Source organism: Gobius niger, assembly GCF_951799975.1.
Source record: "Gobius niger genome assembly, chromosome: 3".
NCBI lineage: Eukaryota > Metazoa > Chordata > Actinopteri > Gobiiformes > Gobiidae > Gobius > Gobius niger.
In genome coordinates this window covers 16943273-16956990 of record NC_136854.1, presented here as the reverse complement: position 1 = coordinate 16956990, position 13718 = coordinate 16943273, and the positions used below count along the sequence as shown (strand labels likewise).

The window sequence follows — 13718 nt, the reverse complement described above, 5'->3', positions numbered from 1 at the left end:
TCTTCACTGTGCTTCATCTGCACTCGTTTGTGTCTGTAACCGAAGCTCACCACTGTCTTCTCACGTGAATGAGTGCACCAGCAAACACCCCTTCTCTCTGGAAAAGCACGATTCGCAGTCCGACTAAAGCATGATTGTGTGTGTAGGAAGATGTTTTGATGGAGAACAACATGAAGACGGAGGTGACAGGTAAACTGAAGTCACACTTTAACCCAGCGCCAAAGCACAATCCCACCTCAGCCGGAGTGTCTGTCATCATGGTAAGAGCGCAAAACACAAATCTCAACACCGTTACTTTAACCAGCCTGCCTCAGCCGTCCATCGTTCTTGGCATTATTATACTAAATGGAATAGTGTTTTGGGGAAATGCATGTCACAAAGTTTACCGAGACAGACCAAGTGAGCTCTTGTCTCTTGCACCGCTCCGTGAGAAGAGCCGGCAGGGCATCGTGAATGTCTAGCCTTTTTTTTTGTTTTTTTTTTCAAACACGTCCAACATGGCTGCCCTAAATACGCAGCGTTTTCAGTTCAGCCTCTTCAAAAAGTGGGCCAAGAATATCTGACCTCAATCACCAGACGACATACTTCCGCTAAACCAGTGACTTGAGCCAGGACATTTGACATCACAAACAAACTAATGTGAACAGTTTTTTTCCCCCGACAAACATCCCGATCGCACGTTGTTGAGAAAATATGTGGTTCGTTGTCAATGGTCGTCGCGCTCAGTTTGTTAAATTATTAGGTCGATGTGTTTCCTTCATGTCAATTTCATACTTCCACAGGAGCATCTCCATCACTCCTCACTTCTTCTCCTCACCAGAGCACAGCCATAGCCCACTTTCTCCCGTCCGTGTGGGGTGGAGGGTGGTGGCGGCGGGGAGGGGGGGTCCACACTCTTATCACTCATTGTCTGAACCGTGTCCTAAATCTTATTTGACAGTTTGAGGCATAAAGGCGGCCTTCTCCTCCACACGCCCCTTCCTGTCTTCTTCTCCCTCCCTCCCTCCCTCCTCCACCTCCACCCCCCCTCACCACCACCACATCCACCACCTCCACCGTCCACACGCCCCCGGGGGACCGCGGGGACCACCCGGAGCTCAGAGCCGCGCTGGTACACTGCCCTGCTTCCTTCCTACTGCTTCCTTCCAGTCGCCCACCCCCCTCACCCCCCCTGTGTCGCTCTGTCTCGGCTCATTATGTTGTGTTTGAGTCCGGGCCCGCCGCAGCTGCACTAACTACTGCCGAGGGACGCACGCTTTGGCACAAACACGAAAATGTCCTTTTTGGGTTTTTTTAAAGCCACACTGTGAAACATTCCAGGTTGTAGTATTATGTTGTCAGGAAAGAGCATCTTAACTCCATCATGTTAACAATACCAAACACATAATCAGCCCTGAATAAAAGAAATGCTTGTATTTATATGGCTGAAATGTTACACAGTGTGGCTTTAAAATGCTAATTTACTGTTAACCTCTTAACCCCGGCCTGAATCGAGCACATTTTCTCCAGTTAGGCATTACCCTAATCTAAAAGCTTCTTGAAAAAAGTGTCAGAATAGCCCAAATGTGCCAAAATAAACCAATGAGTGTGTCAAAAAGTGACGAAAAAGCCACAAAAACTCAACAAAAAAGCAGCAAAAATGTGACAACAAAAGGGATGAAAGTGCAACAAAAAGTGGCAAAAACGCAATGAAAAAGAATGTGAAAAAAGTGACGACAACACGGCACCAACGCATGCCCAGTTTTAGCTGCATTAGCATTAGCTCAGTTTTGTAGCTCTTAGCTTTCAAATCAGGTGTTACACCGGCCTATAGGCTGCGAGCTCCAGTCCAGAAGCTTTTAGTTTTGGGTAAAGCCGAACTGGAGAAAATGCACTGGGTTAAGGCGGGTGATAAGAGGTTAACAAACCTCTCAATGTGCTTTACAATGATTCTTAATCATTTCCCGCTTGGTGGTGGTGTGATATTTGTAGCCACAGCCGACCCTGGGGCTGACTGATGTGAGACCGTCTGACAACCGAATTTGAAAGCTTGAAAGAGCAGTGTGCTATTGTCAGCTGGGTAAAAAGTGGAAACATATGGTGGATAAATGTTTCCTCTAATGTGAGACTATTAGCCTTAGGTGTCATGGCTGTCAAAGATTAAAATATTCTCTGAAGTGATTCCTTATCCCAGAGAAAGAACATGTTTGTCTGACTAAAATTACTGGGCCCATTAAATAAAATCTTTGAGAACATTACTTTTTGAAATGTTGACAAAATTTGATTTGAAATTGAAACAACCCAGTCCAGATGGTTGCTCTTTGAAACTCCTGCTACAATCGAAAACACCTGGATGACTTACATTATTTGTTTTGAGAGAATGCAGCTAATGCCACGTTTGTGTCCTTTTGTGTTTGTACTTAATACTTTCCTGCCCTCTGGTGGACAGGAGTATGAAACGCAGCACCGTGCAACTCAGACATGAAGGATAATCAAAATGGTTAAAGTTTATAGTTTTAAAGCAGTACTAAGTAACTCATGCCCCTAGAGGCCATAAGCGCCACTGCGTGTGTCGTAGCATGTTGCGTTTTTTTTTTACTCATTAATTGTCCGTGAGAGTAAATACTACACTGACAGAAAAGACAAAGGGAGAGAGGGATATTGTACATCCAATTACACAATGGAGATTTTTTTTTTTCACTCAAACTTGGCTCCAAATACTGTTTAAGTGGTGCTAGCCCGCAGTTAGCTTTGCCCATTAGCCTATTAGCTTCTTCTTCATGATTCTATTAGTTTGTATAGGGTTTCCGACCCGATTTTGCAATTGTGGTTTCCTGGCCAGAGACACCAGGGGGAGATGAAAGACCCTCCAATCATCCCATTAACATTTGTATTACCCCCAGAGGGACTACGAAAAGGATTTATTAAGTTAAACAAGTTACTTAGTACTGCTTTAAGTACTCTGGTTTAAAATCTATAATTGTCACATAAGCATTTGTTTCGTTAAGCCTCATACTGAAAGCCATAGTGCTCTATATCCGGTTTTATAATCATCATGACTCTCCTTATGTCCTGAAAACCCCCTGCGTCTGTAGTAACTGCTTCCTTGAGGCTTACATGGCTGTGTCTGTGTCCCTTTGCTCTCCCTCTCCCTGCTCAACCCTCCTCTGACTTAGCTCCAGGACCATGGTATGTACTAACTACCTAACGCTATACGGCTGCACATGACTGCTGAGAGGGCAACGGAGGAGCATAACGACACAGTGCTACAGGCTATGGGACAAAACAAGGCTGGAGAATCAGAGAGTGCAAGAGTTCATTCACAGAGTGCATGTTTTAAGCATCTATGAGTTTTTAACATTTGAGAAAAGACTGAAATATGACCGACTAAACTAATAGAAGAATCATGATCCATTTCAGAAAGTGTCTAAACTAATGTGGTAATTGCGGCCTTTACTAATCCGTTGGCTAAATTACTCACACCCTTTTGATTCTCAGCCTTGGAATAGTCACAAAAACGAATTCTCCTTTGCCCTCTGGTGCAGCGTGGCAGGTCATTGTTCACGGTCATTTGTGTGTGCCATTGTCTGCGTGTGGTGATCATTCATAGTTAATATCATCTCCGGGTGAGTAGTTTTGCCATTAAGTTAATTGAAAAGATGTGAAAACAATGTCTTATTGTTTGACAAAATGGCGGTGCAACGTGAACCTTTGTTTTATTTTGTGTGTGGAATCAGTCCGGTGCCAAAATAAAGAAACACCCAAACACATACAGTAGTTGGTTATTAGGTGGTATTCAACCAACGGTCCAATCGAGAGTATTTGAAAGTCTGACATGCTCTACTACGATTGATCATTCCTGGACGACTGAAAGCCTACACAACTATTTTTATTTTTAGAAATAAAATTGAAAAGTAAATGTCGCTAATGTTGAAGCTGCCAATCTCTTGACATCAATATTTATTCAACTACTACATCACAAAATCCACATATTCACAAAAGCATTACAGTAACCTAATGTAACTACAGTTCTATGACTGTACCGGCCTCCAAATACTACAGAGCAATAGATTTTTATATACATTTGAATTCACATACAAAAATTAGTAGTGTGCTGCTTCATGGTGTATGAATGCGCCATTAACCAACATGCTCAATAGGAAATAGTACAACAGACACAGACCGTATCTTTGAGAACACCCACAAAAGGTCACGCTCGAGGCTGCCAGAGGTGTAAAACAGCAATATTACTCCACCATTACTTTAGCAAATGCTGAATTATTGATGTATTTTCTACCAAATAAGGATAAAGAGAAAAGGAAGAAGGCGCCAAATTGTCTACGTATGCCAGGGAGTGCTAACCATAATGCAAATGTTAGCTTTATGCTACATACTAGCTGCTAGCTTTTAGTGCCGGTTTTACACTTCTAGAAATACGTTTTAGTTCAATACAATAACAAAAAACCTCTATGATTGTGCCAATAATTCGGACGAGAAAACCAAGTGCTTTCCCACTCTGTATAACGCACTGAGCTTGCTCTCTTTATTGAGGCACTCAGCTGATTCCTCTGGCCGTGACCTAAAGTGTTCCCATAGTTTCCTCTCTCACAGCGGTCCTTGTGTTTTCCAGAACACAGCTCTAGATAAAGAGGCCCTGCACATCAGCAGCCGACCCGTGGCCAAGAGGCCAGCTCTCACTGCGGACGTCAGGAAACCAGAGAAGCCCCTGCTCCCTCCTAAACCCAGCATCGCCTTCACCAAAGCGCCGGAATCCACCAATACTGACTCTCTAAACGAGCTCTCAGCCAATCAGAGCACACCACCTACGCCCGTGACCCCGCCTCTGCTGTCTCCCTCGTCAGAGCCCATCATCTGTCTGGCGATGTCCCTGTCTTCGCAAACTATAGCGTCCCCCACTGACTCCTCTCCGACCAAAGAAGCGTCGCCCGCCGCACTGTGCTCGCCCTCGCCTGTCTCTCCCATCCACCCGGTGGTCTTCTTCCCACAGGCCCCGCCCTCGCCGCCTCACGCCCCGCCCACTCTGTTCCCTTCTCCCCCCTCCACTCCCCCCAGGTCGGACCCGCCCTCTCCGCTGGGTCCCCAGGCTCCCAGAGGCCTCCAGGAGCTCTCTGAGGCTGTGTGAACTTCAGACTGAGGATTATTTGTTTGGTGCGAGTGAAAAGTTTCAGACTTGAGGAACGAGTGGGGTTTGCGTTTATTCTTTTTTATGTCGGTTCTGTGGGTTTTCTTTTGGGGGAAATTTCAAAATGGCACCAAAGTAGTGCTCCATAACATGATTGTAGCCAGTGAACTGAAGGATCTTACAAACATTACACAATATTATATTATTCCTAAAACTGTAACCAATTAGTCGTGAAGACCATTTGTCCACTTTTTGTTGCCATGTTGTGAGCATACTTACAGAGCAGGTTGTCATTACCCATTTCGAGTCAGCTACCAAATATTCTCGCTAGTCTATTAGTCCGACAGTTAAGTACAACTTTATCTGTTGTAGCCTTAGTTCACTGTCCGTTTAAGGTTAAAAGAGTTAATCAAGTGCGTTACACAAAGTTTATTTGTTGAGCAAAGCGCCATTTTCTGAACTAATTAAGCTCTTGCATTCTGTGCTCTGATCTGTTTGCTCATCAGGTTAAATAGAGTTTCTCTTACACTTATTAAAAAGCATATTTGATACGTAGCTAGTTCCTGTAAATGTTGCCATAGTAACATAATCGCACCATCACTGCAAGAATATCACAGCACAGATCGATGTTTGACACAAATCGGTCACCGACTCATATTGGGAAACTTGGCTATCACATGCTAAAGCTACAAATGCAGAAGAACAGAAGTTCAGCTGCTTGTAGGCTCGAGGGCTAACCCGGACACTTATAGTTTGTAACCAGCATTTCCATACAGTACTTGGTTGATCATGTATTTTAGAACAAATGAGTCTTTCTGCTCGACTGTAACAGGTAAATGAAAGTGTTTAAACACTGACTGAAAGGAAAACTTTGTTACTTTGGACCAAAGTTTCTTGAATCTTGAAATATTTTTATCCTGATGGTTTTTGTGTGTTTGGGTCCAAAGGCAAAAAAGGGAGAGAATAAGTGAGTGTTGCTCTGACTTGGTCTTCCGTAACAACTGCATTCATGTGAACTATTGTATTTATTGCACTGTTATTGTAAATAGTTTCTTGAAAACAAATGCATCCTACTGTGAACCTTCCAAGGACAAATGCGGCCGACAAGCGCTTTTTTCTATCCTACATGGTGGCAGGTTTCTCCTCTGAACCACTGCGGGTAAAATATAATCACACATCGATGAGGTCAATTTTTGAACTTGAAATAAAGGAGCATACATAAGAAATAGCAGTAGAATTTGGTCCTCATAATTCATTTGGACATTTCTTCAGAAAATCTCAATTAAGTGTATGACACAAAAGGGATTGTGGCTTCTGCTTGCATTATGTAGTTCTTATTTATGTAAATATATATTTTTTCAACCTTTTGGTCCTTTCCCCCCCATATAACATATAGCGGCAAACAATTTAAAGTTCCTATATCATGCTATTTTTGACCTTCCAAAGTCAACTACAGGCACATGCAAACACTACAGGACAATACTTCACATTTGGCAAAATGAAATACTAATTTATTAAATATGACCTATTTTCTTTCAACACAGAAGTTGAGATGCTTGGTTCCTCTGAAACTCCGCCTCTCCCTGTGTAGGTTCTGCTTATTGCATTTTACAGCAGGAATGTTAGAGCCGGTTCGCATTTAGTTTGAGGGGGAAAAAAATGTTACAAGACAATCTCACACAGTCTTGCACTGTATGTTGTTTCTAGCTTCCCCAAGTCTCACGCTTTTCCCCTCTCGCTCCTTTGATTATCAAGGTGTACATGTTAACCATATATTGACAGACAAATGGGAGAAGAAAGCCCTTCTCTACCACCCCCTGGTGGCCAGGGACGACTCCAAAAGACACTTTGGAAAAGGGATTCTTATGTATCTTTGGACCTCGAGTGAACTGCTTGAAAGCCTGGCTCCAAAGAGTTTCATTTTTTCTAAAAATTGCTTTGACCCATGTGGCAACGCTGGCCTCGGTGTAATATTTTTAACCACGCTGCTTTTTGTACCCATCCATTGATCCATCCATTTTCTTACGCATTATCCAGGCCCGGGTCGCGGGGAGCCAGCGACCAGGAGGCATCCAGAACAGATGCCCTAGCCACCTCAGCTGGCTCCTTTCGACGTGAATGAGCAGCAACTCTACTCCGAGCTCCTCCCGGGTAACTGAGCTCCTCACCTGATCTTGAAGGGTGCGCCCAGCCAGCCACCCTGCGAAGGAAGCTCATTTGTATTTGCGATCTTGTCCTTGCTTTTTGTACATCAGCAATAAAAAGTGGAAGCCTAAATCTATGATTGCCAGGCTCTGGAGGACTGTGGAGGCTCGTAGCCGTTCCTCCCGCCCTGCGAGGGCGGGGCGTCCTGCCTTTTTACCCTTTTAAGGAACAGGCTTCACAGGAGGAGATAAAGCAGCCATGGTCATTTCACAGACCACTCGGGATCATTATTATGAATGGGGCAAAAGTTCTCAAAGCAGGGCTGCCAAAGAAAGGTAGAATCCAAACACGTCTGACGCTCAGGATCTTCTCTAGTCCTGCACCCCTCACCCCTCACCGCTGAACGCAGATTCACCAATTACACATAATGTTTAGCGATAAAGGGTTGATGTTGTCGGGTCCAGATGTTTGGCACAGTCACAGGCACGTGCTGCACTGAGGGAGTATGTTTACTGTGCAAGTGCAGAATGCGGTTCACAACCAGCTGACGTACTTTGGAGGGGGACCAGGGACCAGTCGTTCTCCAGGAGAGGGCAGTAGCAGCTTAGAGGTTTTTGATAAGGAATTAACATTGAATCAAGGTTTAAGGTTCAAACTAGTTGATTTTGCATGATATAGAACCTTTAAAGTGCATTTGACCAGTTGGCATGTTTTTTTTAATCATTATTATTACTAAGTTTGCTGGAATAAAGTGGTCAGTGGGAGCCAATTACTTTGTTTCACACCAGGGAAGTGAAAATTCATTTTACGGTCTTTTTTCTGTCACCATGCACTTCAAGCCCACTTCATTCCACTAACCGCAATAGAAGACACTGCTTTGACAGAATTTCTACTTCCAAGTGAACAGCGTACAGTACCAAGCATTTATAACTACAATGTACTACTGTATTTAATGCTGTAGGAGCTTATTGTGAGCTGAATGTGCAAGATGATGCATTTGTGCCTGTACAATGGCTCACAGCTCGACAACGCCTTGAAACAAACTGTATTATAGACTATATTTTCCACTTAATTCCTTAACAGCCTTCCTTTACAGCTCCTACATTAACCTTTGAAATTACAAGCCGGCGAGGTGTATGTATAGTAGCCACTTATGCTAGTAGAGTATGAACAGAACGAGTGAATTTCGGGAATTGTTTTCTAAGGAATAAACTGCTGCTTTTGTTTTTTGTTTAAATCGTTTTTTGTTTGTTTTTAACGTATAAATGCAATAAAAGGTCAACGTTGAAAAGTGATGATTATTTAGAGCTGAAGGAGCTGCAGTACACACGGTTGACCGAAAGAGGGCGGCACACACACTCACACACACACGATATGTGTAGCCAGGACTGAACCAAAAACTAAAATTTTCATGCAATTGTTGGTAGACCTATATTTTAAGCGACAGTTTTGAAATTTGGGACAGAAATATCTCGTCACTACAAAACTCAAATAGAAAAATAATAGTTAGAACATGAATTTCCATATTAAATAAATGAACGCATAGAAAACACACTGACATACACACCTTTCGTAACTGGTAGCCAAAAATAAAGTATCTAGCCGACACTGCAGGTTTTGTGTGAGACATACATCTGACCACAAGAGGGCGCTGTTTACTTTACAAAGAGGCTGCAACATCAACGCTGACGATCAAGGTCACAGAATCAGTTTTATTTTCAGAACACCCTGCTTTGTTGATATCTGTTTATATTACTGATTTAGTCTGCAATACACGTATAGACCATGAGGGGGAGCCACGTAACTCAGACAAGGAAGATTTAAGTTATAAAATCCATTTTATTTTCAGAACACACATCGAGATTGCAAAAAAATCAAGACAACTGCAGTATTTTTTTTTCCAAACAACTCAAACCACATCAGAAAGAAAAGGGGAATGTCTTCTAAAATGATCATATAGTGCCAAATCGCACTCACTCGGCAATGGAGAAATGGTAAAGCCCTTTCTTCACAGGTCGTTTTGTTGTTATGGATTCGGACTACTTTAACTAGAGGACGTATTGCATTGAATATAGAGGTTGAGTGCACGTTCCACATACTACGTTCGATATCAAAGTCTCAGATGGAGGGCAGGGGCCAAAACAAACATTTTTGACAGAAATCTTTTCTCTTATTCTTAAACATTGGGTTCGTAAACTTGCCAGATCAATATTAAGACGAGACACTGCAGGTGAATAGGGGGAAATTAATTTGAAGATATCCCTTTCACACTTTACCTGAAAATGACAGAAAAAATATTTATTATTTATTTATTTATTTCATGTTTTCATATGGAAATACGCCATTTTGTGTGTAAAAATGGCCAAATATATATTATAATTATTAATTATAAATAAATGTATCATAATAATAATTCAATGGAAGATATCAGATGTTTAGTCTTTGAAAAAAAATTGGAATGAATTAAATATTGACATACTAAAGGCACACTGCGTAACACTTTGGATTCTACGGTTGCCAGTACTACAAAACATGCTCCTAATGAGCAGCTCCACAGAAAACACTATTATTGCAGTGGGTAATCAATGAAAAGAGTTGGATGAGGACCTAACCCATTCCCGGTCAATCTCATATTTCGCTGCCTTTAGTCAATATCTCCATGGAGACGGGTTGGAGATGAACCCCCTCCCAGTAAAGTCACAGTCAGGTCACAGTAAACACACTTGCTTGTGTGGTCGTTTTTTTTTTTTACATTGCTCAACCACAAAAATATCTCTCATAAAATACATGGTTTTATTTTATTTTATTTATTGGGTGAAATGTTATGTGGTGTGGCTTTAAATGTGAAAGCCCACATTTAGAGTTAAATCTGCCAAAACCTGGATATTTAAAAAAATTGCAGTGTCTTACGTATAGCTAAGAGTCCCTTCAACACAATCGGTATCATACGTGTATGATCTAACAAGGCAACCACTATAAAATCATTTGACTTCACTTCATTTGCTTTCTTTGTGCAAGTTCTTGTTTACCGCAGATAGGCCAAGACAGTACAAACAGATAATAACCATAAACTAACTAAGGATTTTCCGCTGCCCTCCACTTCAAAAATGAATCAAATCTCTCATCACAACGTTATGATTTTTCTTAAACACAACCAACATCATTAAAAGAACAAACCCGGTCGAAACAGATTGAATTTCAGTCACATCCGAATCCTCTTAAATAAAGCTTAACACATTTTTAAGACATAATGAGCCATGCACAAACACAAACGCACAGAAAACAAGAAACGTGTCGTTAAATATGAACCATTACATAAGACATTTAGTTAAAGATGCATGTACGTGCTGTATATCCTCTCTCTTCATAAATCCAATTATTATTTATCGAAATATATCTTCAAAATAAGGTGACATTTAATCATCCCCATATACAGTCAAAGGAATCACTCATGAACACAAAAGAAAGAGTTGTATTTTTAAGAACTAGCGCCCCGTAGAGGAAAATAGACTCTTGACGGCTAAAAAATATATTTGATTTTTTCTTCTTTTTTTTTTTTTGAAGCGTACAGTAACACACACCCCCGACCCCAATGATTGATATGAAAAAAATGTTCTATCTGATCTACAAAATATAGCAATGCCCTTCTTAAAAATAGTTGATTTTCTCAGAGAGCGGGACAGACTCGATAAAGAAACACGGATACATTCAGATATCAGGTGCAGAGCGAGTAGTGCGGCGGGACCGGTCAGTATCGGGTCTGGTACTCGTGGTGCCATCGGTTGAAGTCGTTGTAGAAGAGGACGATGCTGCCCGACGCCATGCCGGTGATGATGCACCTGAAGAAGATTGGAAAGGAGATTGGAGTGGAGACACTGGTAGGGGGAAAACAATGCTGAACAGACGATACTGCAGCTCCAACAGAGTGTAAGCGCTGGATAAATGTAGATAAACTGTAGTATTTGGAAGGGAATAAAATGTGCCTTGATTTATAGCTAAACAATGGTTGTGAAAGTGTTTTCCAATCTGAGTTATGAATGTTTGCTCTTAAATACATTTGTTTAAACTTCCTATTTGCGGCATTATTAATCGGGCTCCCTACAATACTTTCTTCTGCATTCTAAGCTCAGTTTTATTCATTTTATTTGACCTTTTTAACCAGGAAGAGTTGATTAATTCTCATTTACAATGCTATCCTGGCTTGCTGTAATCTGTCTGTATTTGACAGGCCAAAGCATGGGGCTAAAGAACTATAAAAACAAATGTAAACGATACAGCTTTCACATGTAAAATGTTTAGTGTAATTGTGGTGACAGTGCAAAAATTAGTGTTTGATTTGTACATGTTTACTTCAAACCTAGGGGCAACAAAAACCTTACGTCTTATATACCTTTAACGCAGGGGTGTCCAAACTTTTTTCATGGGAGGCCGCATATTGAAGCGTACATGGGGTGAAGGGCCGTAGATCAGTAGTTAGTGCCGCAAAACCTTCGACTAGCAGAGGTTTAAATAAGATAAGATAAGATAAGATGATACTTTATTGATCTCACAGATGGAGAAATTGCATAAATTGTGCCCCATATCTCTATTTAAGCTTAAAACCTTCATGCCAGCTCTGTCTCACAGTAAAATGTTAGTTGTTCGGTAAGAATTGTATAGAATTATTACATTTCAAATAAAAAGGTCCATCTCTGGTGATGTGTACCGATACAGCAAAAGGCCGAGGGCCACCATAAATTGGTCTGAGGGCAGCATTTGGCCCCCGGGCGGCACTTTGGACACCCCTGCTTTAACGTGTGCCTTTTTAAAGTGGGGTTTTGCAGGTATTTTGTAATAATGTTGAGGACTTTCATCATCACATTGATTAGAAAATGCCATACTGATCTAATAAACAACAAAATATCCAGTAGAGTTACTTCCTGATTTTCATGTGATCTCACCGTAAGCTTCTCCCACACCCTCCTCTTGTGCAGCCATTTCAATACAGAGGTGAGGCAAGCATTCTCTGGACACGTAGGACCTCAGGGGGGGGCTTTTTGGGAGCTGACACTGCAATGCTAACTAGCCACTATAGCTGGGCGATTTCTTCCCCCCAAAAATCGTACATTTTCTCGATTAAAATTTTCTTTCCCCCATTTAAAACACAATTGTAAACACTGCAAAAAAAAAATCTATTTTCTGACATTATGAATCAATCTGACTTGCCAACTCCATTTTGAATTCAAATCGTTTTTGTTTTTTTTGCCCAGCGTTACTCGCCACTCGAGAAGATTCAAAGCTTACTCAAAGATCCGTGAGTGGCTCAAAACACAGCCCGAGGTGCGTTTTCGATGAGACCCGTGACACCCCCGCGCTTCAGTACGACGTGCGCATGTGTGTTTACCTTTGGTCGTGAGAGATGGCCATGCAGCGGATGCCGGCGTCGCAGGCCGGGTACGTGAACAGCTGCTTGAGGTCGTGCAGCTGCCACACAGACACCACTCCTCCGTCTCCTCCCATCAGCAGGTACTGACCGTCCCGGCTCAGCAGCATGGCCTGCAAAACACACAAGTAAACATGAACCACTCAAGTGAAAAAAGAACTGGGTGAATAAGTCTTTGGCCTGGCCTTGAACGGGGGACGGATCTAAAACACCAGAGGAGCACAGCGATCCTGTCCTCCGAGACTTCCTGTACACCACTGGTAGCAAAAGTGACTCCCCACTGTGAAGAGGCAAGATTTACTCGGCTCATCTGCTTTCTCTGCTCACTGTACGCGCCGCACGAGCCCCGCGGGAGACGGACGTACACAAATTACACTCCGGGAGCTGAAATATGAGGCCGCCGCGGCATCAATCAGGGCGAGGGGAGCCGACGAAATGAGCGGGCGCACAGTGAGTTCTGTTCTGACGCTAATGTAAGGATTTTCTCATCTCAGGGGTTTACGACACGGAGCTGAATCATTGCCGAGCCGCCGGCAATGATTCAGCTCAAGTCACTAGAAACATGTGTGTTCAGTTAGAGTTAGTGTTTCCCAAACAGGGGGACGCGGACCTGTGGACTGCAGGGGGCACTTAGAAAACAAAGACAGAGCACGTACAGGGACAGGATTTGGTTTAATTTGTTTATTATTTCACTAAAAATTGTAATATATCTGCTACTGTATATACTTAAGATAATCTATTCAATACGTTCACAAATAAACAACTAACTGTAAAAGTTGGGAGACGATTTTCTTTTTATCGGTTTTAGTCACATTATTTACGTGCCATTTTGAACTTTCAAAATGAACAGCAATATCTTAAAGTATTGATTGTTCTACCAATAATGACAATGGTCCTGATTTTACATCACGTGGAAGCCATGGGTGTATATACATTAATAAGGATGCCCTTCCTGCTGTAATCCACCTCATTGTAAGAGCAGGCGTTAAGATCTTACCCATCATTCTTTTTAAAGGCACTTTCTGCAGA

General features: G+C 42.1%; 2 protein-coding genes across 21 annotated transcripts in view; one reads left to right on the top strand and one right to left on the bottom strand.

Moving 5' to 3' along the window:
* Positions 1–5351, top strand: part of dclk2a (doublecortin-like kinase 2a) — a 44976-nt gene extending 39625 nt beyond the window's left edge. For 4 of the 6 annotated variants that reach the window (XM_079552700.1, XM_079552698.1, XM_079552699.1 and 1 more), the window contains 2 exons: positions 147–260; positions 4610–5351. In XM_079552700.1, coding sequence (XP_079408826.1) covers positions 147–260; positions 4610–5122 — 627 coding nt within the window. In that variant the 3' untranslated portion in view covers positions 5123–5351. Of the gene's footprint in view, positions 1–146; positions 261–940; positions 1008–4609 lie in introns of those variants that run through there. The other 2 variants (XM_079552702.1, XM_079552701.1) reach the window with 2 other exon arrangements.
* The window catches only part of lrba (LPS-responsive vesicle trafficking, beach and anchor containing), a 462623-nt gene that overhangs the window by 212692 nt on the left and 236213 nt on the right, over positions 1–13718 (bottom strand). For 14 of the 15 annotated variants that reach the window (XM_079552675.1, XM_079552684.1, XM_079552686.1 and 11 more), the window contains 2 exons: positions 12651–12802; positions 10119–11106 (listed from right to left, as the gene is read on the bottom strand). In XM_079552675.1, the coding sequence (XP_079408801.1) occupies positions 11016–11106; positions 12651–12802 (243 nt within the window). In that variant the 3' untranslated portion in view covers positions 10119–11015. Of the gene's footprint in view, positions 1–10118; positions 11107–12632; positions 12803–13718 lie in introns of those variants that run through there. The other variant, XM_079552680.1, reaches the window with a different exon arrangement.